The following is a 26,604-nucleotide window of genomic DNA, read 5'->3' on the forward strand; positions in this document are numbered from 1 at the left end:
AGACATTGTATTTGCACACATAGGTAGGGTACATCCGTATGCACAGAAATGTTACTCTATGAATTGAAGACTGACATATATAAAACACTAAAGTTAAGCCCCAACTAGATAGTTGGACTTTAATAGCTAGAAAGGCAGGTGGTATGGGATATGGAAAGGTCACACCATGCTGGAATGTTAGGGTCTCAAGACAAAAATTCCTGGAGCTGTAAGGAAAAGGTCTTCAATCCAACCTGCCCATATAAGACTGGACATTTGGGTAATGAAAGCTTTGCACTGGAAAAGTGTCCTATCATAACTGCAAGTGTTTAATCTGTGTAATACATTCTACCCATCATAGTACAGGCAGGAATTAATCTCTGTACTGGGGAGAAAGTGAACGGGATTTCATCCCCCACCACTGGCACTTCCCACACAAAACAAATTAAATCAAATCAAAATTCTGCATTTGAAAACAGTTGCTGTGTGCAATACTGGGCTTTTGGAGAAGAAGTTGTTGTGTTGTTGCAATTCTGACTTCATTTTGCATTTGTTAATGTGTTGAAATCTTCAGAAATACAATTCCAGAAATACCATTGTGAAGTGAAATGCCTGAAAGGAGGTTATGTTCATTTGTTTTTATTCCAAATGCCTCATCCTTAGAAAGCTGAGAGGAGCACAGGGTCTCTGAGATTAAGGAGGGAGTCTCTGCAGGTAGCTGAGAGGAACACAGACTGAAGAATGAAACCATTAGTGTAATTTTAAAATAATAATTTAGTGTCTGTTGGCAGTATTTTCTAGTTCCAGTATTTTGTTTTGGAAAATCTTCAGCCCTTCCAACACACATCGAATTCACTCAGCAGAGCCTTATTTCCATTATCCCTCCCTCATCAGTCAGTGTCTACCAGACTATTAAAGCAATGTTTAAGGAAGCAGCTTCACAGGCTGAAAAAGGACAAACATCTGTTCGGATCTAAGTCTTGACTAGACTTCACTTACTAAAAGCCTGCTGGGCAAAGCATTGGATGTGGCACAAAAATGGGTAACTCAAACCTAGAACATTTCAGTTAATGAAAAGCACTGATGCTGAAAAAATCAATGCATTACCCAATATATTCATCACACTACACCGACAACAGCAAGTGCACCGGCCACAGCCAGGGCGCAGCACCGGTGGGGGCCAGGATGTGTCAGCGGCGGCGGCCAGAGCATGGCAACGCAGCCAGAGCATGGCAGCGCAGCCAGAATGTGTGTCTGCAGATTTTTAAAACTTGGTTATTTAAATATGTTGATTCCAGTCACTTTTATGAATGTATTTATAAGCCTGTCTTTTCAAATTAGCAAGTCTGTCTGAAACCTTCAAAGAGAGAGAGTCAGACCAGATAGATTCCATGGACGGTGAGGAAAAGAGTAGCAACATAAGGAGAATTACTTATATTATAATTTACCACAGTCAGACTACCAATCAATTACATTGCCAAAACTACTATGAAAAGTTAATTTCAAATTTGTGACATTTGTGTCAATGCTCCCACTCTCAGCCACACAGGCCCCACATGTTCTGTGATACACACGGCCAACTTCACATACAAGAATATCACCATTTATAGCATTCATTTTTACAATTCTCTAAATACTTGATTTTTAAAAATGTAACCTGTACCTTGAAGTTATTGTTTATATCCTTCAATCTGACCCAGGTTTTGAAGTTAACCATCTTTTTTTGCATATTATTTGTTTGCACCCACTCTGGTAGGTGCTGAAAACAAAGATATGCTGAAGTAACAGTGAAGATTGAAAAATCAGATCAAAAAACACCAGAAGCAGTTCAAAGAGTGACACACAGACACAAACACGACATGCACCCAGCTTCCTCAGAGAGTGGAATAGTCAGCTTTCTTTTTTAAAAAAGTATTGCGGAGAGTGCAAAGGGTTTAATCTTACACCACCTCTCTTTCCCTGCAATCATAGAATTAAACATGACACATTGCACGTGCTGTAAGAGGGCGCAGGGCTTTCTTCACCTGGACTTTGTTGGCGGTTACACATTCCTCCCAGAGTCCACCTCCGGTCCAGCCGCCGCAGATGGGCTTTACGTCTCTTAGTGACTACAAGCATGGAGGGAAATATGAAAAAACAGACACAAAAACAAACAGGAAAGTGTTTACAACAGGGAGATGAACATATTCACAAAGCAATTACTAGGATCAGGGCTGGAAGGAGTTTTGGGGATTGAAGCAATATAAATAAACCTTTTATTGCAGAACAGCCAAAGCTCCATTTTTAGTACAGACAATGAGATTACTGATAAGCAATCGCTCTTTTAACACTCTGAGTACTGACCACCTTCCATCATTAGGATGAGAATGTATGGATATTACCTAATGACTTTGTAAGCATCAAATTTGAGTCACTGTGTGCTGTTGACTCACATCCTCAAGGACCCGATGGATACTTTATAAACTTAATGAGGAGAGAAGGGAAGAGGTAAGTTGCCCTCTGCCTGACACAGATGTGATCCGCTGGCCCAGAGGTGAATGAGCACTGCACCATGCAGCCTCTCATCAAAGGAACAAGAGGTCATCCCCTGTCTGCACTGGATTAGGTTCTAGGGGTGAAAGGACCTACTGCAAGACCTAGATATCCACCAGAGAGGAAACTTATCCCCCAGGCTGAATTGGAAACCTAGTTCCAGGGGTGCAAGGATGATACTCATAAAAAAGAGTAAATTTACAGAACAACTTTAGAGCACCAATTATCTTATGATTATTGGTACAGCTTAACTATTTATACCCACAGTACTCAGAGAGTTAAATTCGGATTTGCTGCTGTACAACAAAATGATTCAAAACAATCACTGAAAATGAACTGGAAATAGTTGATTAAACACAATATGGAAATTACATGAAGAGACACAACTTTAACAACTAAATGAGAAAATGAGTAGAAATTAATTAATTCACAATGAATTAGTAGGTGGAAACATTTAGATGCAATAGGAACATAGGAATTGTTAGACGTGAAAAGACCAGGGTCCATCTAGTTCACCTTCTACCAACCTGGTTGTTGACTAATCATAGCAATCAATCTCTATCAACAGACCCAGACATGAGGCGAGGAAAACCGTAGTGGTGGAGAGCACAGGGAACCATAGGTCCAAAGTCACCTGTTCCTCCTAAGTATGCTACACTCACCACAGGTCATGTCTCAAATTGCTTATATACTCTGTACAATAATCTTATTTTCTGAACGAAATACATCTCATTTTCATTTAAATGAATCTCCCTAGGGAGTCTGTTCCATAGATTGACCACTCGCTCACTGAAATTTGTTTCCGCAGATTAATTTTGAATTTACCCCCTTCAAGCGGGAACGGTAGGATAGTAGTTAAGTTACTGGACTAGTAATCTAGAGGCCTGGACTAAAGATCCGGAGACGTGAGTTCAAATCCCACCATGGCAGCTGGGGAATTTAAATTTGGTTAATTAAATAAATCCGGAATAAAAAGCTAGTATCAGTAATGGTAACCATGAAACTATCGGATTGTCGTAAAAACCCATCTGGTTCACTAATGTTCTTTAGAGAAGGAAATCTGCTGTCCTTACCTTGTCTGGCCTATATGTGACTCCAGACCCACAGCAATGTGATTGACTCTTAATTGCCCTCTGAAATGGCCGAGCGAGTCACTCAGTTGTAATAAACCGCTACGAAGCACAATAATAAGAATAAAACTGGACGGACCACCTGGCATCGACCTCGGCACCGGCTACGGACACGGCAACGGCACACCCAGCCCAGTCAACCCTGCAAAGTCCTCCTCACCAACATCTGGGGACCTGTGCCAAAATTGGGAGAGCTGTCCCACAGACGAGTCAAGCAACAGCCTGACAGTCATACTCTCAGAATCATACCTTTCAGCCAATGTCCCAGACTCCTCCATCACCATCCCTGGGTATGTCCTCTCCCACCGGCAGGACAGACCCACCATGGGTGGCAACAGTGGTATACAGTCGGGAAGGAGTGGCCCTGGGAGTCCTCAACATTGACTCCGGACCCCATGAAGTCTCATGGCTTCAGGTCACTTGTAGTCACACCCACTAGAGTAATTACTTCCAATTTGGCCCATGGTCATGGACAGGAGGGTGTGACTACAAGCGAGGCAGGTATTGGGATCCAGGAGGAAGTGATGGAGGAGCCTCAGCCCTTGGGCTTGTCCAACAGGTACGTGATTCTTGCTCCCTGTGTACATGAGGGCAGGGACTGCAGGGAGGATGAGCAATCTGACCACAGCACCATGTTACAGGGAGCCATTCAAGTGGGGGGAGTAAAAAGAAATATTGTAGTGATAGGGTACAGTATAGTTAGGGGGACAGATACTGTTCTCTGCAGCTGAGAACGTGAATCCCGAAGGCTGTGTTGCCTGCCCAGTGCCAGGGTTAAGGGCATCTCCTCTGGGCTGGAGAGAAACTTGGAGTGGGAGTGGGAAGATACAGTTGTCATGGCCCACATAGGTACCAATGACATAGGTAGGACAAAGAAAGAGGTTCTGCTGAGAGAGTATGAGCAGCTAGGGGCTAAATTAAAAAGCAGAGCCACAAAGGTAATAATCTCTGGATTGCTACCTGAGCCACGAGCAAATTTGCATTTGGTAAATAAGATCAGAGAAATGAACGAGTGGCTCAAAGACCGGTGTGGGAGAACTGGGTTTCGATTTGTGGGGCACCGGCACCAGTACTGGGATAAGACGGAGCTGTTCCGTTTGGACGGGCTTCACTTGAACCATGCTGAGGCTAGAGTCCTGGCGAATCATAGAAGATAGGAGCAGGAGTAGGCCATTCGGCCCCTGGAGCCTGCTCTGCCATTTAATGAGATCATGGCTGATCATCCAAATTCAGTACCCTGTCTCTGCCTTCTCCCCATATCGCTTGATCCCTTTAGCCTAAAGAAATATATCGAACTCCCTCTTCAATATATTTAATGCATTGGCCTCAACTGCCTTCTGAGTTAGAGAATTCCACAGGTTCACCACTCTGGGTGAAGAAATTCCTCCTCATCTCTGTCCTAAATGGCTTACCCCTTATCTTTAGACTGTGACCCCTGGTTCTGGACACCCCCGCCATCAGGAACATCCTTCCTGCATCTAGTCTGTTTAGTCCTGTTAGAATTTTATAAGTTTCAATGAGATCCCCTCTCATTCTTCTAAACTCCAGCGAATATAAGCCCAATCGACCCAATCTCTCCTCATACGTCATTCCTGCCATCCCAGGTATCAGTCTGGTGAATCTTCACTGCACTCCCTCCATGGCAAGAACATCCTTCCTCAGATAAGGCGACCAAAACTGCACACAATACTCAATGTGTGGTCTCACCAAGGCCCTGTACAACTGCAGCAAGACATCCTTGCTCCTGTACTCGAATCCTCTCGCTATGAAGGCCAACATACCATTTGTCTTCTTAACCACCTGCTGCACCTGCATGCTTACCTTCAGCGACTTCAGTGCACAAGGACACCCAGGTCTCATTGCACTTCCCCTTCTCCCAATCTATTGCTGTTCAGATAATAATCTGCCTTCCTGTTTTTGCCACCAAAGTGGATAACCTCGCAGTTATCCACCTTATGCTGCATCTGCCATGCATCTGCCCAATCACCCAACCTGTCCCAATCATACTGGAGTTTCTCTGCATCCTCCTCACAGCACACACGCCCACCCAGCTTTGTGTCGTCTGCAAACTTGGAGATATTACATCTAGTTCCCTCGTCTAGATCATTAATATATTTTGTGAATAGCTGGGGTCCTAGCACTGATCCCTGCGGTACCCCACTAGTCACTGCCTGCCACTCGGAGAAAGACCCGTTTATTCCAACTCTTTGCTTCCTGTCTGCCAACTAGTTCTCTATCCAAGTCAGTACCTTACCCCCAATCCCATGTGCCTTAACTTTACACGCTAATCTCTTATGCGGGACCTTATCGAAAGCCTTCTGAAAGTCCAAATACACCACATCCACTGGTTCTCCCTTATCTATTCTACCAGTTACATCCTCAAAAAATTCCAGTAGATTAGTCAAGCACGATTTACCATTTGTAAATCCATGTTGACTTTGTCCAGTCCTGTCACTGTTTTCCAAGTGCTCTGCTATTACATCTTTTATAATGGATTCTAGCATTTTCCCCACTACCGATGTCAGGCTTACCAGTCTATAATTCCCCGTTTTCTCTCTACAACCTTTTTTAAATCGTGGGGTTACATTAGCTATCCTCCAATCCATGGGAACTGTGCCAGAGTCTATAGAATTTTGGAAGATGACCAGAAATGCATCTACTATTTCTAGGGCCACTTCCTTAAGTACCCTAGGATGTAGATTATCGGCCTTCAATCCCGTCAATTTCCCTAACACCATTTCCCTACAAATACTGATTTCTTTCAGTTCCTCCCTCTCATTAGACCCGATGTTCCCTGACATCTCTGGGAGGTTATGTGTGTCCTCCTTTGTGAAGACAGAACCAAAGTATGTATTTAATTGGTCTTCCATTTCTTTGTTTCCCATTATAAATTCCCCTGATTCTGACTGCAAGGGACCTACACTTGACTTCACCAATCTTTTTCTTTTCACATATCTATAGAAGCTTTTACAGTCAGTTTTTATGTTTCCTGAAAGCTTACTCTCATACTCTATTTTCCCCCTCTTAATTAATCCCTTTGTCCTCCTTTGCTGAATCCTAAACTGCTCCCAATACTCAGGTTTGTTGCTTTTTCTGGCCAATTTATATGTCCTCTCCTTGGATCTTATGCTATCCCTAAGTTCCCTTGTTAGCAACGGTTGAGTCACCCTTTTTGTTTTATTTTTATGCCAAACAGGGATGAACAAATTCTGTAGTTCATCCATGCAATCTTTAAATGTTTGCCATTGCCTATCCACCGTCAACCCTTTAAGTAACGTTCCCCAATCCAGCCTAGCCAACTCGCGCCTCATACCATCGTAGTTTCCTTTATTTAAGTTCAGGACCCTAGTCTCTGAGTCAAATACTTCACTCTCCATCTTAATGAAGAATTCTATCATATTATCGAATAACTACGGCTGTAGAGAGGGCTTTAAACTAAATAGTGGGGGGGAGGTTCCAGGTGAGCGGGAATTTAAAAAGTCAATGAGAAATGAGAAAGCAATAGAGCAGGATAGAGATGGGGAAAATAATAACCAGAATGTTACAGGAAGGGACAGAATGTTTAAAAATAAGAGTGCAACAGAAAATGGGGCCAAAACAAGGAGAAATGGTAAAAAGACAAAGTTAAAAGCTCTATATCTGAATGCACGCAGCATTTGTAACAAGATAGATGAGTTGACGGCATAAATAGATACAAATGGGTATGATCTGATCGCCATTACAGAGATGTGGTTGCAAGGTGACCTGGGCTGGGAACTGAATATTCCAGGGTATTTGACAATTCGGAAGGATAGACAGAAAGGAAAGGGAGGTGGGGTGGCTTTGTTGGTATAGGATGGAATCAGTGCAGTGGTGAGAAGTGATATTGGCTCAGAAGATCAAGATGTAGAATTGGTTTGGTTGGAGATAAAAAGTAATAAGGGGAAAAATAATAAACAGAGCTGGGACCAATATCCTCGCAGGGGGATTTGCTAGTGCTGTTGGGGAGGGTTTAAACTAGCTTGCCAGGGGGATGGGAACCTAAGAATAGAGTCAGTAGGGAGGGAAGAAAAACTGGAATTGGAAAACAAAAATGTAGAAAGTAAATTGGAAGGACAGAAGAATCAAGGGCTAGATAGTAGTCAACAAGGAGGTGTGCCTGTACTAAATGGTATGTACTTCAATGCAAGAGTCCCACAGCGCCGGCGGACCTGTGAGGAGTGGCGAGGAGGCGGCGGTGATTTAAAGCGAGGCAGCGGAGCAGGTAGGCCCCACAGCGGCAGCGGCGGCGGACCTGTGAGGAGCGGCGAGGCGGCAGCGGTGATTTAAAGTGAGGCGGCGGAGCAGGGGGGTAGGCCCCACAACGGAGGCGGCGGCTGACCTGTGAGGAGCGGCGAGGCAGCGGCGGTGATTAAAAGCGAGGCGGCGGAGCAGGTAGGTACTACAGCGGCGGCAGCAGTGGACCTGTGAGGAGCGGCGAGGCGGCGGAGCAGGTAGGCTTACCAATCTCAGAACAGGTAAGCGATTGGTTGGTGAGTATTTCTCTCTTTCTCCTTTTTTCCAAACTTAAATTTTGTGGTTTATAGGGTGTCTGTGGTGCAGCGGGGACTGCTGGTAAACAAGGGCCTTTCAGTATATCATTTAATTGTAGTGTAATTAGTGGGATTGATTTGATTTAATTTAATTTAAATTAATTAAAGGGTAAGTCATGGCAGGGGAGCTCTGTGCCGTGGTATGCTCCTCCTGCACTATGTGGGAAATCAGGGACACTTCCTGTGTCCCTGACGACCATGTGTGCGGGAAGTGTATCCAGCTGCAGCTACTGACAGACCGCATTGCGGCGCTGGAGCTGCGAGTGGATACATACTGGAGCATTCGCGATGCTGAGGACGTCGTGAATAGCACGTTTAGGGAGTTGGTCACCTTGCAGGTAAAGGCTGCACAGGCAGGAAGAGAATGGGTGTCCACCAGGCAGAGTAGTCGGCGCAGGCAGGTAGTGCAGGGGTCCCCTGTGACCATCCCCCTCTCAAACAGATATACCGCTTTGGATATTGTTGGGGAGGATGGCTTATCAGGGGAAGGCAGCAGCAGCCAACTTCCTGGCACCGTGGGTGATTCTGCTGCACAGGACGGGAGGAAAAAGAGTGGGAGAGCTACAGTAATAGGGGATTCTATTGTAAGAGAAATAGATAGGCGTTTCTGCTGCTGCAAACGTGACTCCAGGATGGGATGTTGCCTCCCTGGTGCAAGAGTCAAAGATGTCTCAGAGTGGCTGCAGAACATTTTGGAAAGGGAGGGTGAACAGCCAGTTGTCGTGGTGCATATAGGTACCAACGATATAGGTAAAAAACGGGATGAGGTCCTAAAAGCTGAATATAGGGAGTTAGGAGGTAAATTAAATTAAAAAATAGGACCTCAAAGGTAGTAATCTCAGGATTGCTACCAGTGCCACGTGCTAGTCAGAGTAGAAATAGAAGGATCTTTCAGATGAATACGTGGCTAGAGGAATGGTGCAAGGGGGAGGGATTCAAATTCCTGGGATATTGAAACCGGTTCTGGGGGAGGTGGGACCAGTACAAACTGGACAGTTTGCACCAGGGCAGGACCGGGACCGATGTCCTAGGGGGAGTGTTTGCTAGTGCTCTGGGGGAGGGTTTAATCTAAAATGGCAGGGGGTTGGAAACCTGAGCAGGGAGACAAAGGAAAGGGAAACAAGGATAGAAGCAAAAGACAGGAAGGAGAAAAACAAAGGTGGCAGTCAGAGAAATCAAGGTTTTAAATCAAACATAGCCACAGTAAATAGACAGTTTCCTAGAAGTAAAGGGAATTAAGGGTTACGGGGAGCGGGCAGGAATTTGGACATGAGTCTAGGTTCGGATCGGTCATGGCCCTGTGGGTAGCGGAGCGGGCCCAGGGGCCATGTAGCCTGATCCTGCTCCTATTTCGTGTGTCTAATTCTGTTAGATTCAGGAGATGGTTCTGTGATAGTGGATTGGCGGTTAGGATCAGATCAGCCATGATCTTATTGAATGGCGGAGCAGGCTCGAGGGGCCGATTGGCCTACTCCTGCTCCTATTTCTTTTATGTTCTTATAATTCTAAAAGGTGTAAGAGTGTTAAAAAAACAAGCCTGAAGGCCTTGTGTCTTAATGCGAGGAGCATTCATAATAAGGTGGATGAATTAGCTGCGCAAATAGTGGTAAACGGATATGATATGATTGGGATTACGGAAACATGGCTCCAGGATGACCAAGGCTGGGAACTCAACATCCAGGGGTATTCAATATTCAGGAAAGATAGGCAAAAAGGAAAGGGAGGTGGGGTAGCATTGCTGGTTAAAGAGGGGATTAACACAATTGAAAGGAAGGATATTAGCTCTGATGATGTGGAATCTGTATGGGTAGAACTGAGAAATACCATGGGGCAGAAAACGTTAGTGGGAGTGGTATACAGACCTCCAAACAGTAATGCGGAGGTTGGGGGTGTCATTAAACAGGAAATTAGAGATGCGTGCAATAAGGGCACAGCAGTTATCATGGGTGACTTTAATCTACATATAGATTGGGCCAACCAAATTAGTAACAATACTGTGGAGGAGGAATTCCTGGAGTGTATATGGGATGGTTTCCTGGACCAATATGTCAAGGAACCAACTAGAGATCAGGCCATCTTAGACTGGGTATTATGTAATGAGAAAGGATTAATTAGCAATCTTGTTGTGCAAGGCCCCTTGGGTCGGAGCGATCATAATATGATAGAATTCTTCATTAAGATGGAAAGTGAAGTAGTTGACTCAGAGACTAGGGTCCTGAATTTAAATAAAGGAAACTACGATGGTATGAGGCGCGAGTTGGGTAGGATTGATTGGGGAATGTTACTCAAATGGTTGACGGTGGATAGGCAATGGCAAACATTCAAAGATCGCATGGATGAACTACAGAATTTGTTCATCCCTGTTTGGCATAAAAATAAAACAAAAAAGGTGACTCAATCGTGGCTAACAAGGGAAATTAGGGATAGCATAAGATCCAAGGAGGGGACATATAAATTGGCCAGAAAAAGCAGTAAACCTGAGGATTCGGAGCAGTTTAGGATTCAGCAAGGAGGACAAAGGGATTAATTAAGAGGGGGGGAAGTAGAGTATGAGAGTAAGCTTGCTAGGAACATAAAAACTGACTGTAAAAGCTTTTATAGATATGTGAAGAGAAAAAGATTGGTGAAGTCAAGCGTAGGTCCCTTGCAGTCAGAATCAGGGGATTTTATAATGGGGAACAAAGAAATGGAGGACCAATTAAATACATACTTTGGTTCTCTCTTCACAAAGGAGGACACAAACAACCTCCCAGAGATGTCAGGGAACGTAGGGTCTAATGAGAGGGAGGAACTGAAAGAAATCAGTATTTGTAGGGAAATGGTGTTAGGGAAATTGACGGGATTGAAGGCCAATAAATCCACAGGGCCTGATAATCTACATCCTAGGGTACTTAAGGAAGTGGCCCTAGAAATAGTAGATGCATTGCTGGTCATCTTCCAAAATTCGATAGACTCTGGCACAGCTTCCATGGATTGGAGGGTAGCTAATGTAACCCCACTATTCAAAAAAGCTGGTAGAGAGAAAACGGGGAATTAATAGGGTTAGGGTTAGGGTAAGCCTGACATCGGTAGTGGGAAAAATGCTAGAATCCATTATAAAAGATGTAATAGCAGAGCACTTGGAAAACAGTGACAGGATCGGACAAAGTCAACATGGATTTACAAAAGGTAAATCGTGCTTGACTAATCTACTGGAATTTTTTGAGGATGTAACTGGTAGAATAGATAAGGGAGAACCAGTGGATGTGGTGTATTTGGACTTTCAGAAGACTTTCGATAAGGTCCCGCATAAGAGATTAGCGTGTAAAGTTAAGGCACATGGGATTGGGGGTAAGGTACTGACTTGGATAGAGAATTGGTTGGCAGGCAGGAAGCAAAGAGTTGGAATAAACGGGTCTTTTTCCGAGTGGCAGGCAGTGGCTAGTGGGGTACCGCAGGGATCGGTGCTAGGACCCCAGCTATTCACAATATATATAAATGATCTAGACGAGGGAACTAGATGTAATATCTCCAAGTTTGCAGATGACACAAAGCTGGGTGGGCGTGTGTGCTGTGAGGAGGATGCCGAGAAACTCTAGTATGATTTGGACAGGTTGGGTGATTGGGCAGATGCATGGCAAATGCAGTATAATGTGGATAAATGTGAGGTTATCCACTTTGGTGGCAAAAACAGGAAGGCAGATTATTATCTGAACGGCAATAGGTTGGGAGAAGGGGAAGTGCAACGAGACCTGGGTGTCCTTGTGCACCAGTCGCTGAAGGTAAGCATGCAGGTGCAGCACGCGGTTAAGAAGGCAAATGGTATGTTGGCCTTTGTAGCAAGAGGGTTCGAGTACAGGAACAAGGATGTCTTGCTGCAGTTGTACAGGGCCTTGGTGAGACCACATCTTGAGTATTGTGTGCAGTTTTGGTCGCCTTATCTGAGGAAGGATGTTCTTGCCATGGAGGGAGTACAGCGAAGATTCACCAGACTGATACCTGGGATGGCAGGAATGACGTGTGAGGAGAGATTGGGTCGATTGGGCTTATACTCGCTAGAGTTTAGAAGAATGAGAGGGGATCTCATTGAAACTTATAAAATTCTAACAGGACTAGACAGACTAGATGCAGGAAGGATGTTCCCCATGGCCGGGGAGTCCAGAACCAGGGGTCACAGTCTAAGGATAAGTGGTAAGCCATTTAGGACAGAGATAAGGAGGAATTTCTTCACCCAGAGAGTGGTGAACCTGTGGAATTCTCTACCACAGAAGGCAGTGGAGGCCATTTCATTAAATATATTCAAGAAGGAGTTAGATATATTTCTTAAGGCTAAAGGGATCAAGGGATATGGGGAGAAGGCAGGGACAGGGTACTGAATTTGGATGATCAGCCATGATCTCATTGAATCGCGGAGCAGGCTCGAGGGGCCGAATGGCCTACTCCTGTTCCTATCTTCTATGTTTCTATATTTCTATAGCGAACAAGGCAGATGAGCTGAGGGCACGGGTAGATACTTGCGACTATGATATTATAGCTATTACTGAGACGTGGCTGAAAGAGGGGCAGGTATGGCAGCTCAACATACCTGGTTACAGGGTTTTCAGACGGGATAGAGAGGAAGGTAAAAAGGGAGTGGGGGGTGTGGTATTGATTAAAGAAACTATTACAGCTGTGAGGAGGGATGATATGTTGGAGGGATCCTCAAACGAAGCCATATGGGTCAAATTGAAAAACAAAAAAGGGGCGATCACCCTTCTGGGAGTGTACTATAGACCCCCAAACAGTGAGAGAGAGATAGGAGAGCAAATATGTAGACAAATTTCTGAGAAGTGCAACAACTATAGGGCAGTAATAGTAGGGGTTTTCAACTACCCCAGTATTAACTGGGATAAAATTAGTGTGAAGGGTATAGAGGGTGCGGAATTTCTAAAATGCATCCAGGAGAACTTTTTTAGCCAGTATGTAGCAAGCCCAACAAGGGAGGGGGCGGTCCTGGACTTAATTTTAAGGAATGAAGCTGGGCAGGTAGAAGGTGCATTTTGGTGCTAGTGACCATAATTCAGTTAGATTTAAGGTAGTTATGGAAAAGGACAAGGACAGACCAGGAATAAAAATTCTAAACTGGGGAAAAGCAAATTTTGCTAAGATTAGAGGGGATTTAGCCATAGTGGACTGGAAACAGCTACTTAAAGGTAAATCAGTGTCAGAGCAGTGGGAGGCATTCAAGGAGAAGATTGGAGGGTTCAGACCAAATATGTGCTCTTAAAGAAAAAAGGTGGGACTAATAAATCTAGAGCCCCCTGGATGTCTAGGGACATTCAAGATAAGATAAAGAAAAAAAGGGAGCTGTATGACAGATACCGAGAGCTAAATACTGCAGAATCTTTAGAGGAGTACAGAAAGTACTGGGGTGCAATTAAAAAGGATATTAGGAAAGCAAAGAGAGACCATGAAAAATTCTTGGCAAGTAAAATCAAGGAAAACCCAAAGATGTTTTATAAATATATTAAGAGTAAGAGGATAACTAACGAAAGAGTAGGGCCAATTAGAGATCATGAGGGTAATCTGTGTGTGGAGGCGGGAGACGTCGGTAGGGTTCTTAATGAATACTTTGCGTCTGTTTTCACAAAGGAGAGGGGCGAAGCAGACATTGCTATCAGGGAGGAGTGTGAAATATTAGATGAAATAAACATAGTGAGAGAGGAAGTATTAAGGGGTTTAGCAGCTTTAAAAGTGGATAAATCCCCAGGCCCGGATGAAATGTATCCTAGGCTGTTAAGCAAAGCGAAAGAGGAAATAGCAGAGGCCCTGACCATCATTTTCCAATCCTCTCTGGCTTCAGGTGTAGTGCTGGAGGACTGGAGGACTGCTAATGTGGTGCCCTTGTTCAAAAAGGGAGAAAAGGATAGACCGAGTAATTACAGGCCAGTCAGCCTAACCTCGGCGGTGGGAAAATTATTGGAAAGAATTCTGAAGGACAGGATAAATCTTCATTTAGAAAGACACAGATTAATCAAGGTTAGTCAGCACAGAAGGTCGTGTCTGACAAACTTGATTGAATTTTTTGAGGAGGTAACAAGGAGGGTAGATGAGGGTAGTGCGTTTGATGTAGTGTATATGGACTTTAGCAAGGCTTTTGATAAGGTTCCACATGGCAGAGTAGTCACGAAGTTAAAAGCCCATGGGATCCAGGGCAAAGTGTCAAGTTGGATTCAAAACTGGCTCGGAGACAGGAAGCAGAGGGTAATGCTTGATGGGTGTTTTTGTGACTGGAAGGCTGTTTCAGTGGGGTTCCACAGGGCTCAGTACTGGGTCCCTTGCTTTTTGTGGTATATATCAATGATGGTCTAGACTTGAATATAGGGGGTATGATTAAGAAGTTTGCAGATGATACTAAAATCGGCTGTGTGGTTGATACTGAAGAAGGAAGCTGTAGACTGCAGAAAGATATCAATAAATTGGTCAGGTGGGCAGAACAGTAGCAAATGGAATTCAATCCGGAGAAGTGTGAGGTAATGCATTTGGGGAGGGCTAACAAGGAAAGGGAATACACATTAAATGGTAGGACACTGAGTAGTGTAGAGGAACAAAGGGACCATGGAGTGCATGTCCACAGATCCCTGAAGGTAGCAGGCCAGGTAGATAAGGTGGTTAAGAAGGCATACGGAATGCTTGCCTTTATTAGCCGTGGCATAGAATACAAGAGCAGGAAGGGTTATGCTTCAACTGTATAAAACACTAGTTAGGCCTCAGCTAGAATGTATAAGGTGGTGGATGGGGTGCCAATCAAGCAGGCTGATTTGTCCTGGATGGTGTCGAGCTTCTTGAGTGTTGTTGGAGCTGCACTCATCCAGGCAAGTGGAGAGTATTCCATTGCACTCCTGACTTGTGCCTTGTAGATGGTGGAAAGGCTTTGGGGAGTCAGGAGGTGAGACACTTGCTACAGAAAACCTAGCCTCTGACCTGCTCTTGTTGCCACAGTATTTATGTGGCTGGTCCAGTTAAGTTTCTGGTCAATGGTGACCCCCAGGATATTGATAGTGGGGGATTCGGCGATGGTAATGCTGTTGAATGTCAAGGGATGTTGGTTAGACTCTCGCTTGTTGGAGATAGTCATTGCCTGACACTTGTGTGGCGCGAATGTTACCTGCCACTTATCAGCCCAAGCCTGAATGTCGTCCAGGTCTTGCTGCATGCGGGCATGGACTGCTTCATTATCTGAGGAGTTGCGAATGGCACTGAACACTGTGCAGTCATCGGCGAACATCCCCATTTCTGACCTTATGTTGGAGGGAAGGTCATTGATGGAAGTAGCTGAAGATGGTTGTGCCTAGGACACTGCCCTGAGGAACTGCTGCAGCAATGTCCTGGGGCTGTGATGACTGACCTCCAACCACCACAACCATCTTCCTTTGTGCTAGGTATGACTCCAGCCAGTGGAGAGTTTTCTCCCCGATTCCCATTGACTTCAGTTTTACTAGGGCTCCTTGATGCCACACTCGGTTAAATGCTGCCTTGATGTCAAGGGCAGTTACTCTCACCGCACCTCTGGAATTCAGCTCCTTTGTCCATGTTTGGACCAAGGCTGTAATGAGGTCTGGAGCCGAGTGGTCTTGGCGGAACTCAAACTGGGCATCAGTGAGCAGGTATAATAGCAAAATACTGCAGATGCTGGAAATCTGAAACAACAACAGAAAATGCTGGGAATACTCAGCAGGCCAGGCAACATCCGTGGAGAGAGAAACAGAGTTAACGTTTCAGGTCTGGGACCCTTCATCAGTGAGCAGGTTATTGGTGAGTAAGTGCCGCTTGATAGCTCTGTCAACGACACCTTCCATCACTTTGCTGATGATTGAGAGTAGACTGATGGGGCAGTAATTGGTCGGATTGGATTTGTCCTGCTTTTTGTGGACAGGACATACCTGGGCAGTTTTCCACATTGTCGGATAGATGCCAGTGTTGTAGGTGTACTGGAATAGCTTGGCTAGAGGCGCGGCTAGTTCTGGAGCACAGGTCTTCAGCACGACAGCCGGGATGTTGTTGGGGCCCATAGCCTTTGCTGTATCCAGTGTGCTCAGCCGTTTCTTGATATCACGTGGAGAGTATCGAATTGGCTGAAGACTGGCTTCTATGATGGTGAGGACCTCAGGAGGAGGCCGATATGGATCAACCACTTGGCACTCCTGGCTGAAGGTGGTTGCAAACGCTTCAGCCTTGTCTGTTGCACTCATGTGCTGGGCTCCACCATCATTGAGGATGGGGATATTGATGGAGCCTCCTCCTCCCGTTAGTTGTTTAATGGTCCACCACCATTCACGACTGGATGTCGAAGGACTGCAGAGCTTTGATCTGATCCGTTGATTGTGGGATCGCTTAGCCCTGTCTATAGCATGCTGCTTCTGCTTTTTAGCATGCATGTAGTTCTGTGTTGCAGCTTCCCCAGGTTGGCGTCTCATTTTTAGGTATGCCTGGTGCTGCTCCTGGCATGCTCTTCTACACTGCTTATTGAACCAGGGTTGGTCCCCTGGCTTGACGGTAATGGTAGAGTGAGGGATATGCCTGGCCATGAGGTTACAGATAGTGGTGAAATACAATTCTACTGCTGCTGATGGCTCACAGCGCCTCATGGATGCCCAGTTTTGAGCTGCTAGATTTGTTCTGAATCTCTTCCATTTAGCACGGTGGTAGTGCCACACAACACGATGGAGGGTGTACTCCGTGAGAAGATGGGACTTCGTCTCCACAATGACTGTGCAGTGGTCACTGCTACCAATGCTGACATGGTCAGATGCATCCGCGACAGGTAGATTGGTGAGGACAAGTTCAAGTAGGTTTTTCCCTCGTGTTGGTTCTCTCACCACCTGTCGCAGGTCCAGATTGGCAGCTATGTCCTTCAGGACTTGGCCAGCTCGGTCAGTAATGGTGCTACCGAGCCACTCTTGGTGATGGACATTGAAGTCCCCCACCCAGAGTACATTCTGTGCCCTTGCTGCTCTCAGTGCTTCTTCCAAGTGGTGTTCAACATGAAGGAGTACTGATTCATCAGCTGAGGGAGGGTGGCAGGCAGTAATCAGCGGGAGGTTTCCTTGCCCATGCTTGACCTACATAAGAACATAAGAAATAGGAGCAGGAATAGGCCACTTGGCCCCTCGAGCCTGCTCCGCCATTCAATAAGATCATGGCTGATCTTGGGCTCAAAGAAACTTCCCTGCCTTCTCCCCATAACCCTTCACTCCCTTATCTTTCAAAAATCTGTCTAGCTCCACCTTAAATGTATTTACTGACCCAGCCTCCACAGCTCTCTGCAGCAGAGAATTCCACAGATTTACGACCCTCGGAAGAAATTCCTCCTCATCTCAGTTCTAAAAGGGTGACCCTTTATTCTAAAACTATGCCCCCGACTTCTAGATTTCCCCACGAGGCGAAACATTCTCTCTGCATCTACCTTGTCGAGCCCCCTCTGTGTTTTATATGTTTCAATAAAATCACATCTCATTCTTCTAAATTCCAATGAGTATAGGCCCAACCTGTTTAACCTTTCCTCATAAGTCAACCCCCTCATCTCTGGAATTAACCTAGTGAATCGTCTCTGAACTGCCTCCAATGCAAGTATATCCTTCCTTAAATAAGGAGACCAAAACTGTACGCAGTACTCAAGGAGTGGTCTCAACAATACCCTGTACAGTTGTATCAGAACTTCCCTGCTTTTATACTCCAACCCCTTTGAAATAAAGGCCAATATTCCATTTGCCTTTTGGTTACTTGCTGTACCTGCATGCTAACTTTTTGTGTTTCATGCACAAGGACCCCCAGGTGCCTCTGAACTGTAGCCTTTTGTAATCTCTCTCCATTGAAATAATAATTTGCTTTTTTATTTTTCTTGCCAAAGTGGATAACCTCGCACTTTCCCACATTATACTCCATCTGCCAAATGTTTGCCCACTCACTTAGCCTGTCTATATCCCTTTGCAGATTCTTTGAGTCCTCTGCACAACTTGCTTTCCCACCCATCTTTGTATCATCCGCAAACTTGTCTACATTACACTTGGTCCCTTCATCCAAGTCATTAATGTAGATTGTAAATAGTTGAGGCCCCAGCACCGATCCCTGTGGCACCCCACTAGTTACCGTTTGCCAACCGTAAAACGACCCATTTACCCCGACTCTCTGCTTTCTGTTAGCCAATTTTCTATCCATGCTAATATATTACCCCCAACTCTGTGAGCTCTTATCTTATGTAGTAACCTTTTATGTGGCACCTTATCGAATGCCTTCTGGAAATCCAAATACACCACATCCACTGGCTCGCCTTTGTCCACCCTGCTCGCTATATCCTCAAAGAACTCCAGCAAATTTGTTAAACATGATTTCCCTTTCATAAAACCATGCTGACTCTGACTGCATTATGATTTTCCAAATGCCCTGCTACTGCTTCCTTAATGAAGGATGCCAGCATTTTCCCAATGACAGATGTTAGGCTAACTGGTCCATAGTTTCCTACTTTCTGTCTCCCTCCTTTCTTAAATAGGGGTGTTATATTTGCGGTTTTCCAATCCATTGGGACCGCTCAAGAGTCCAGGGAATTTTGGTATATTGCAACCAATGCATCCACTATCTCTGCAGCCACTTCTTTTAAGACCCTGGGATGCAGGCCATCTGGTCCAGGGGACTTGTCGTCTTTTAGTCCAATTATTTTACCAAGTACTATTTCCTAAGTGATAGTGATTGTCCTTAGTTCCCCCCTCCCTGTGGCCACTTGATTATCTATTATTGGGATGTTGTTAGTGTCTTCTACCATGAAGACAGATACAAAATATATGTTCAGAGTCTCTGCCATTTCCCCGTTCCCCATTATTAATTCCCCAGTCTCATCCTCTGAGGGCCCAATGTTTACTTTAGCTACTCTCTTCCTTTTTATATACCTATAGAAGCTCTTACTATCTGTTTTAATATTTCTTGCCAGTTTACTCTCATAATTCATCTTCTCTCTCTTTATTATTTTTTTAGTCATCCTTTGCTGGTTTTTAAAAATTTCTCAATCCTCTGGTCTCCCACCAATCTTGGCAATATTGTATGCCTTCGTTTTCAATTTGATACCATCCTTTACTTCCTTGGTTAGCCACGGATGGTGCTCACTTCTCTTAAAATCTTTCTTTCTCACTGGAATATATTTTTGTTGAGAGTTATGAAATATCTCCTTAAATGTCCGCCACTGCATTTCAACTGTCTTACCCTTTAATTTATTTTTCCAGTCCACTTTAGCTGGTTCTGCTCTCATGCCATTGTAATTGCCTTTGTTTAAGATCAGGACACTGGTTTGAGATACAACTTTCTCACCCTCCAACTGAATTTGGAATTCAAGCATGCTATGATCACTCTTTCCGAGAGGATCCTTTACTATGAGATCATTTATTAATTCTGTCTCATTACACAGTACCAGATCCAAGATAGCCTGCTCCCTGGTTGGTTCCATTACATACTGTTCTAGGAAACCATCCCAGATGCACTCTATGAACTCCTCCTCAAGGCTACCATGGCCAATTTGATTTGTCCAATCTGTAGTGTCCGTGTGTAGATAAAGACACTGAAGACAGGAGTTGGTTCATAGGTATTTACTAAGCAAGTCTGGGGGGGGTTTCTAAAGGATATACACAATACACAGTGTTATATAGCCCAAGTGGCAATTACCGGCATTACGCACACCTGGGGCTCTTAAAGGCACATACACCATAATTGCTCTTAAAGGCACATACACCACAATTCCTCCCCTTCTAGCTAACTAGTACATCATATTTTAAGTAATTATTAATTATATGTTATATGCAAAATAATATACATTGCTGTATTAATTAATTATAAGTTAGTCTCTCAGGAGGCTTCCTGACTCGGTCCGGATAACGCCTCGGGGGTGTAGTAGTTTCTGGTGGTGTAGTAGGTTCTTCTGGCAAGGCTGATTCGGCTTGAAGGCCAGTGTCGGGTTCATCGGGCTCCAGTATCACCGGATCGGAGGTAGATATGGTATCTCTACTTCCTCGTTAGATGTATAGAGTGGTGGTGTAGGTTGTCCCTTTTCGGATGACTTGATGATTTGGTCAGCATGGCGCCTTATTATGCTGTTTCCGATGTCCACGGTATACATCAGTGGTCCTAATCGTGTGCAGATAGTACCAGGCTGCCATTTCTCGGTACGGTAGTCCCGGGCCAAAACCGGTTGGCCTATCTGGAAGGCCCTAGTTGGCCTTTCATTCATGCCCTGAAACTGCCGGTTCTCCACGTCCCTTCGGATGTTGGGCTTGACCAAATCCAGCCGGCATCTTAGGTTTCTATTGTAGAACATCATGGCGGGAGTTTGGTTAGTAACCATATGCGTTGCATTCCTATATGCAAATAAGAAGTTATCCACCTTGTGCTGAAGTTTTATGTCTTCATTACCCATGGCCTTGATGGCCTTCTTGAAGGTCTGGACAAACCTTTCAGCCAATCCATTGGTGGCGTGGTATGGGGCGGACGTGTAGTGCTTTACCCCATTGTTCTTTAAGAACTTTCTGAATTCTTCGGACACAAATTGCGGTCCATTATCAGAACATATCTGCTCCGGCAGCCCATTCCTGGCAAATATGGTCCTTAATACTGTGATGGTTTTTTCCGTGGTGGTGGAGGACATCTTTATTACCTCCGGCCACTTGGAGTGTGCATCAACTGCGATTAAGAACATTGAGTCCATAAATGGACCAGCAAAGTCGATGTGCACCCTTTGCCAGGGAGATGAGGGCCACTCCCATGGATGTAGAGGGGCCTGTGGCGGAGCATTTTGGACCTTCTGGCATCCTAGCCAGCTCTTGGTCATGTCTTCGATGTCTCCATCGATACCTGGCCACCATACAAACGCCCTAGCTAGGTTCTTCATTTTCACTCCACCCAGATGCCCCTCGTGAAGCTCCTTTAGCACTTTATCCTGGAGTTTGGGTGGAATCACCACTCTGGATCCACACATCAAGGTTCCTCGGCACACTGACAGCTGTTCTCTTCTTTGCGAGAATGCTGGCAACAGTGGTTCGCCATGTGCTGGCCATCCCTTCACTGTTAAATCGTAGACCCGTGAGAGAGTAGGGTCATTTCTTGTCTCCCTTTCAATAGCAGAATTTGTCACCGGTAGACATTCCACTATGGTAGAGTGGAATATCTCTACTGGGTCTACTGTAGGTGCCTTTTCTATCGTTGGCAACGGTAGGCGTGATAAACCGTCAGCATTCCCATGCTGTTTTGACCCTTTGTATTCAATGTTGTATTGGTGTGCCCCTAGAAAAAGGGACCACCTCTGTAGTCTTTGTGCCGTCATAATGGGGACACCTTTTTTAGGGTTGAATATGGAGATGAGGGGTTGATGGTCAGTCAGCAAGGTAAATTTTTGTCCGTGTAGGTAATGGTTGAATTTCTTCACTCCCCATACCAGGCTGAGTGCTTCCCTGTCTATCTGGGCATAGTTACGCTCAGCTGAGTTCAATGAGCGTGACGCAAAAGCTATCGGCCGTTCCGAGCCATCAGGGAATCTATGGGACAATACCGCTCCTATGCCGTAAGGGGATGCATCGCACGCCAGTCTGATTGGTAGTGATGGGTTGTAATGAGCCAAAATTTTCTCGGATGTGATTAAGTCTTTACATTTATGGAAGGCACGTTTACAGTCTTCGTTCCATTTCCAAATCACTCCTGTCTGTAGAAGATCATTAAGAGGGTGTAGAATAGTTGATAAGTTCGGTAAAAATTTATGATAGTAATTTATTAATCCCAGGAGACCTTAATTGTGAAACATTTTCAGGTGCTGGGGCTTTTATAACTGCTTCAATTTTTTCAGGTGACTTACGCAACCCTTCCTTATTAATTATGTGGCCATAATATGATATCTGATTTTGGAAAAATTCGCACTTGGGGCGATTTGCTCGTAGGCCCCGTTCTTTCAGCCTAGTGAGCACCTGCTCCAAATTGGCAAGGTGCTCGTTGTCGTTTTCTCCTGTTATAAGGATGTCGTCTAGGTAGCATTGAGTCCCCGGAATCCCTTGCAGGACTTGCTCCATAGATCTTTGCCAGATAGCTGGAGCTGATGCTATTCCAAAAACCAGTCAATTGTACTGGTACAGGCCTTTGTGTGTGTTTATTGTGAGATACTTTTTAGAGGTCTCGTCAACCTCCATCTGTAGATATGCCTGTGCCAAGTCAATTTTTGTGAAACGTTTCCCTCCGGATAGTGAGGCGAAAATATCTTCTATCCTCGGAAGAGGATACTGTACCGTGTGAAGGACCGGGTTTACAGTCACCTTAAAGTCCCCACAGATGCGAATTTTTTTCTGTTCCTCAGAGTTATTTTTCAATGTTTTTTTCATGACTGGAACGATGGGTGTTGCCCATTCGCTCCAATCTATTTTGGATAATACGCCTGCCTTTTCCAAATTCTTCAGCTCTGCCTCGACTGCCGGACGTATTGCGTATGGCACCGGTCTTGCCTTAAAAAAATTTGGAATTGCTGTATCTTCCACTTTTATTGAGGCGGTGATGCCTTTCAAGGTTCCTAGTTTCTCTTGAAACACTTCTTTGGCGTTGGCCAAGATGTCTTTTAATCGTTCAGGTATGATGTCATCATTGTTTTTTTCCTTACTGGTCACCGTCAGTGCCTGAATGGAGTGCCAGTCTAAACGTATCTTCCTTATCCATTCACGTCCCAACAACGGTGGACCACCATCTTGTAGAATGTATAAATACAACTTTTGTATTTCTTTGCCGTTGTATACCACAGGCACCCTTATTTTTCCTTTGGGGTAGACTTTCTGCCCTGTATATGTTTTTAAGATAATGGATGTGTCTTTTCGAGGTATATGCGAAAATAGCCTCTCGTAATCTCGTCGATTTATTACGGTTAGAGCTGATCCTGTATCTAGCTCCATTTTAACTGGGGACCCTGCTATTGTGAGGGTAACCCAAATGGTTTGGTAATCCTCTTTGGCAAGTACATTATGTAATTTGAGACAGCTTAGTCTCTTGTTTCCGGAGTCGCTATCGCTATTCTGGTCTTCGGAGCTATTGTCCGTCATCATTTGTACCTTCCTGTACTTTTCTTTATTGATTTTTTGTTTTCTGTCAGTGGATTTATTTTGTCCAGATTGGCATACCCGTGCAATGTGTCCAATCTTACCACATTGCCTGCATGCTTTGCCCTTGAACCAGCAGTCCCTCTGGTTATGGGTGGATCTGCCGCAGCGATAACATCTTCCGAACTCCTGTGTCATTTTATGGGTGCCGAAGTCCTGTGTCTCTTGTATCTCTGCAGCTCCTTTTGCTGCTGCTTCATATGATACAGCCATACTGAAAGCTTTGTCCAATGTTAAATCTTTTTCAGAAAGCAGTCTTTTTTGTGTTCCTTCACTTAAGAGACCGCAAACAAATTTGTCTCGAAGATAATCCGATAGTCCTGCTCCGAATTGGCAGTACTTTGATAGCTTTCTTAATTCGGTTAGGTAATCAGCGTTACTTTCATTCTTGTGTTGATTTCTCTTGAAGAACTTGAATCGTTCCGCTATCAGCAGCGGTGTTGGGTTTAAATGCTCCTGCAGGGTATCAACAATTTCTTTAAAAGTCTTGTCCTTTGGTTTGGCTGGAGTGATTAAATTTCGTAACAGCCCGTATGTCTTCGCGCCCATTAAGTTCAGAAGTACTGAAGCTTTTTTTCATCTGTTATTCCATTTGCAGTGCAATAAACCTCTACTCTTTCCACGTATGTGGTCCAATCTTCTATTTCGCCATCAAAAGCCTCAATATTACCAGATTTAGGCATTTCAGAAAAGATATGGTACTTCCCGCGCTTTTTTTTTTCTCTCTGTAGCAACGATATGGCGCTTCCCGCGCTTTCCCGCCGCTGCTACCGATAACAACGTTGTTTTACTGTGGTTTCCGTTTATTCACTGTTGGAGACTCGTTCCCGACGGAGGTCTAAACGCCGGCCTGCTTGCCGCGCCGGCCGTCTCTCGAGTGCACCCTCCCAGTCCGTTATTGCTTGCCTCCGATTTCGCTGCCTGTCTCAGCTGTAGAGCCTGCCGCTGGAGCTCCAGCCTGACGCCCAGGAAGGATTAGCGCAGTACCTGTCACCAGCTTGGCCAGCTGGTGAAACCACAGTTTCTCTTACTTCCTTGAGTCTTCTGGACGCTGGAGGAATCGATGTCCTTGAGGTGCTGCCGAATTGCAGGTAAGTCCGTTTCCACTTCGTCGCCACTGTAGTGTCCGTGTGTAGATAAAGACACTGAAGACAGGAGTTGGTTCATAGGTATTTACTAAGCAAGTCTGGGGGGGGTTTCTAAAGGATATACACAATACACAGGCTTATATAGCCCAAGTGGCAATTACCGGCATTACGCACACCTGGGGCTCTTAAAGGCACATACACCATAATTGCTCTTAAAGGCACATACACCACACAATCAATATGGAGATTAAAATCACCCATGATTATTACCGTACTTTTTTTACAGGCCTCCATTATTTGTTGATTTATACTCTGTCTAACAGTACAGTACTGTTGGGAAAGATTTAAATTAGTTTGTCAGGGGGCTGGAAACCTGAGTGTGGGCCCAGAATGGAGAGAAACAAAGCTGGAAGTGCAAGTTAGAAAAGTAGTCAGCAAAACTAGTAGGGAGCAGAAACAAACGCCAACAGTAAAGAGGGTCAAAGTGCAGAAAAATATTAAACAGTCAAAGTTGAAGGCACTTTATCTAAATGCACGTAACATTCGCAACAAGGTGGATGAATTAATGACACTAATACAAGTAAATGGATATGATGTAAATGCCATTACAGAGACATGGTTGCAGGGTAACCAAAGCTGGGAACTGAATGTTCCAGGGTACTCAACATTTAGGAAGGACAGACAAAAAGGAAAAGGAGGTGGCGTAGCGCTGTTAATAAGGGATGAGATCGGTACGGTAGAGATAAAAGATCTTGGCTCGGCAGATCATGATGTAGAACTGGAATCAGTATGGGTGGAGCTAAGAAACAGCAAAGGGCGGAAAACATTGGTGGGAGTTGTGCATAGGCCACCAAACAGTAGTGGTAATGTAGGGCACAGTATCAATCAAGAAATTAGAAGTGCATGTAACAAGGGCAATATGGTAATCATGGGGGACTTTAATCTACATATTGACTGGGCAAATCAAATTACCACTAATGGTGTGGAGGACGAATTCTTGGAATGCATGCGAGATGGTTTCCTGGATCAGTACGTGGCGGAACCAACCAAGGAACAGGCTATTCTGGATCTGGCACTGTGTAATGAGAAAGGGCTAATCAATAATCTTGTGGTAAAGGGGCCTTTAGGGACAAGTGACCATAATATGATTGAATTTTACATTAAGTTTGAGAGTGATGTAGTCCAATCTGAAACTAAGGTCTTCAATCTAAACAAAGGAAACTACAAGGGTATGAGGGACAAGTTGGCCATGGTAGATTGGGAGACTACACTGAAGGGTATGAAGGTGCTAACATTCAAGGAAATAATGCAACGTTTGCAACAAACATATATTCCTCTAGGGCATAAAAACCCAAAAGGAAAAGTGATCCAACCATGTCTAACAAAACAAATCAAAGCTAGTATTACGTCAAAGGAAGAAGCTTATAAAGTTGCCAGAAAAAGTGGTCAGCCTAAGGATTGGGATCTTTTTAGCAATCAACAAAGGGGGAACCAAGAAATTGATAAAGAAAGGGAAAATGGAATATGAGCACAAACTAGCGAAAAATATAAAAACAGATTGTAAAAGCTTCTATAGATATGTGAAAAGGAAAAGACTGGCGAAGGTAAATGTAGGTCCTTTACAGTCAGAGATGGGAGAATTTATAATGGGGACTGAGGAAATGGCAGAGAAATTAAGTAAATACTTTGTTTCTGTCTTCACGGAGGAAGACACAAAAAACCTCCAAAACTACAAGAAAACCAAGGGTGTGGCGAGAATGAGGAACTTAAAGAAATTATTATTAGTAAAAAAACAGTACTAGCAAAATTAATGGGACTAAAAGTCGATAAATCCCAAGGACCGGATGACCTACATCCTAGGATTTTGAAAGAGGTGGCCATTGGGATAGTGGGCGCATTGGTTGTCATCTTCCAAAATTCTATAGATTCTGGAATGGTTCATGCAGATTGGAGGATAGCAAATGTAACCCGGCTATTTAAGAAAGGCGGGAGAGAGAAAACAGGGAACTACAGACCTGTTAGCCTCACATCAGTAGTTGGGAAAATGCTGGAATCTATTATAAAGAATGCAATAACTGGGCACTTAGAAACTAATAGTAAGATTGGGCAGAGTCAAGATGGATTTATTAAAGGGAAATCCTGCTTAACAAATCTATTGGAGTTCTTTGAGGATGTAACTAGT

The 26,604-nt window shown here is 44.5% G+C and overlaps 1 protein-coding gene across 5 annotated transcripts in view; it reads right to left on the bottom strand.

Moving 5' to 3' along the window:
• sh3pxd2aa (SH3 and PX domains 2Aa) overlaps positions 1-26,604 on the bottom strand; it is a 650,923-nt gene that overhangs the window by 136,404 nt on the left and 487,915 nt on the right. For 3 of the 5 annotated variants that reach the window (XM_085994084.1, XM_085994083.1, XM_085994086.1), the window contains one exon: positions 2,004-2,087. The exons of the other annotated variants lie outside the window; for them this stretch is intronic. In XM_085994084.1, the coding sequence (XP_085850210.1) occupies positions 2,004-2,087 (84 nt within the window). The remainder of the gene's footprint in view (positions 1-2,003; positions 2,088-26,604) is intronic. 5 annotated transcript variants of the gene reach the window in all.

The sequence above is a fragment of the Somniosus microcephalus genome, chromosome 8, assembly GCF_052327205.1.
Source record: "Somniosus microcephalus isolate GS21.2 chromosome 8, FLI_Smic_1.0, whole genome shotgun sequence".
NCBI lineage: Eukaryota > Metazoa > Chordata > Chondrichthyes > Squaliformes > Somniosidae > Somniosus > Somniosus microcephalus.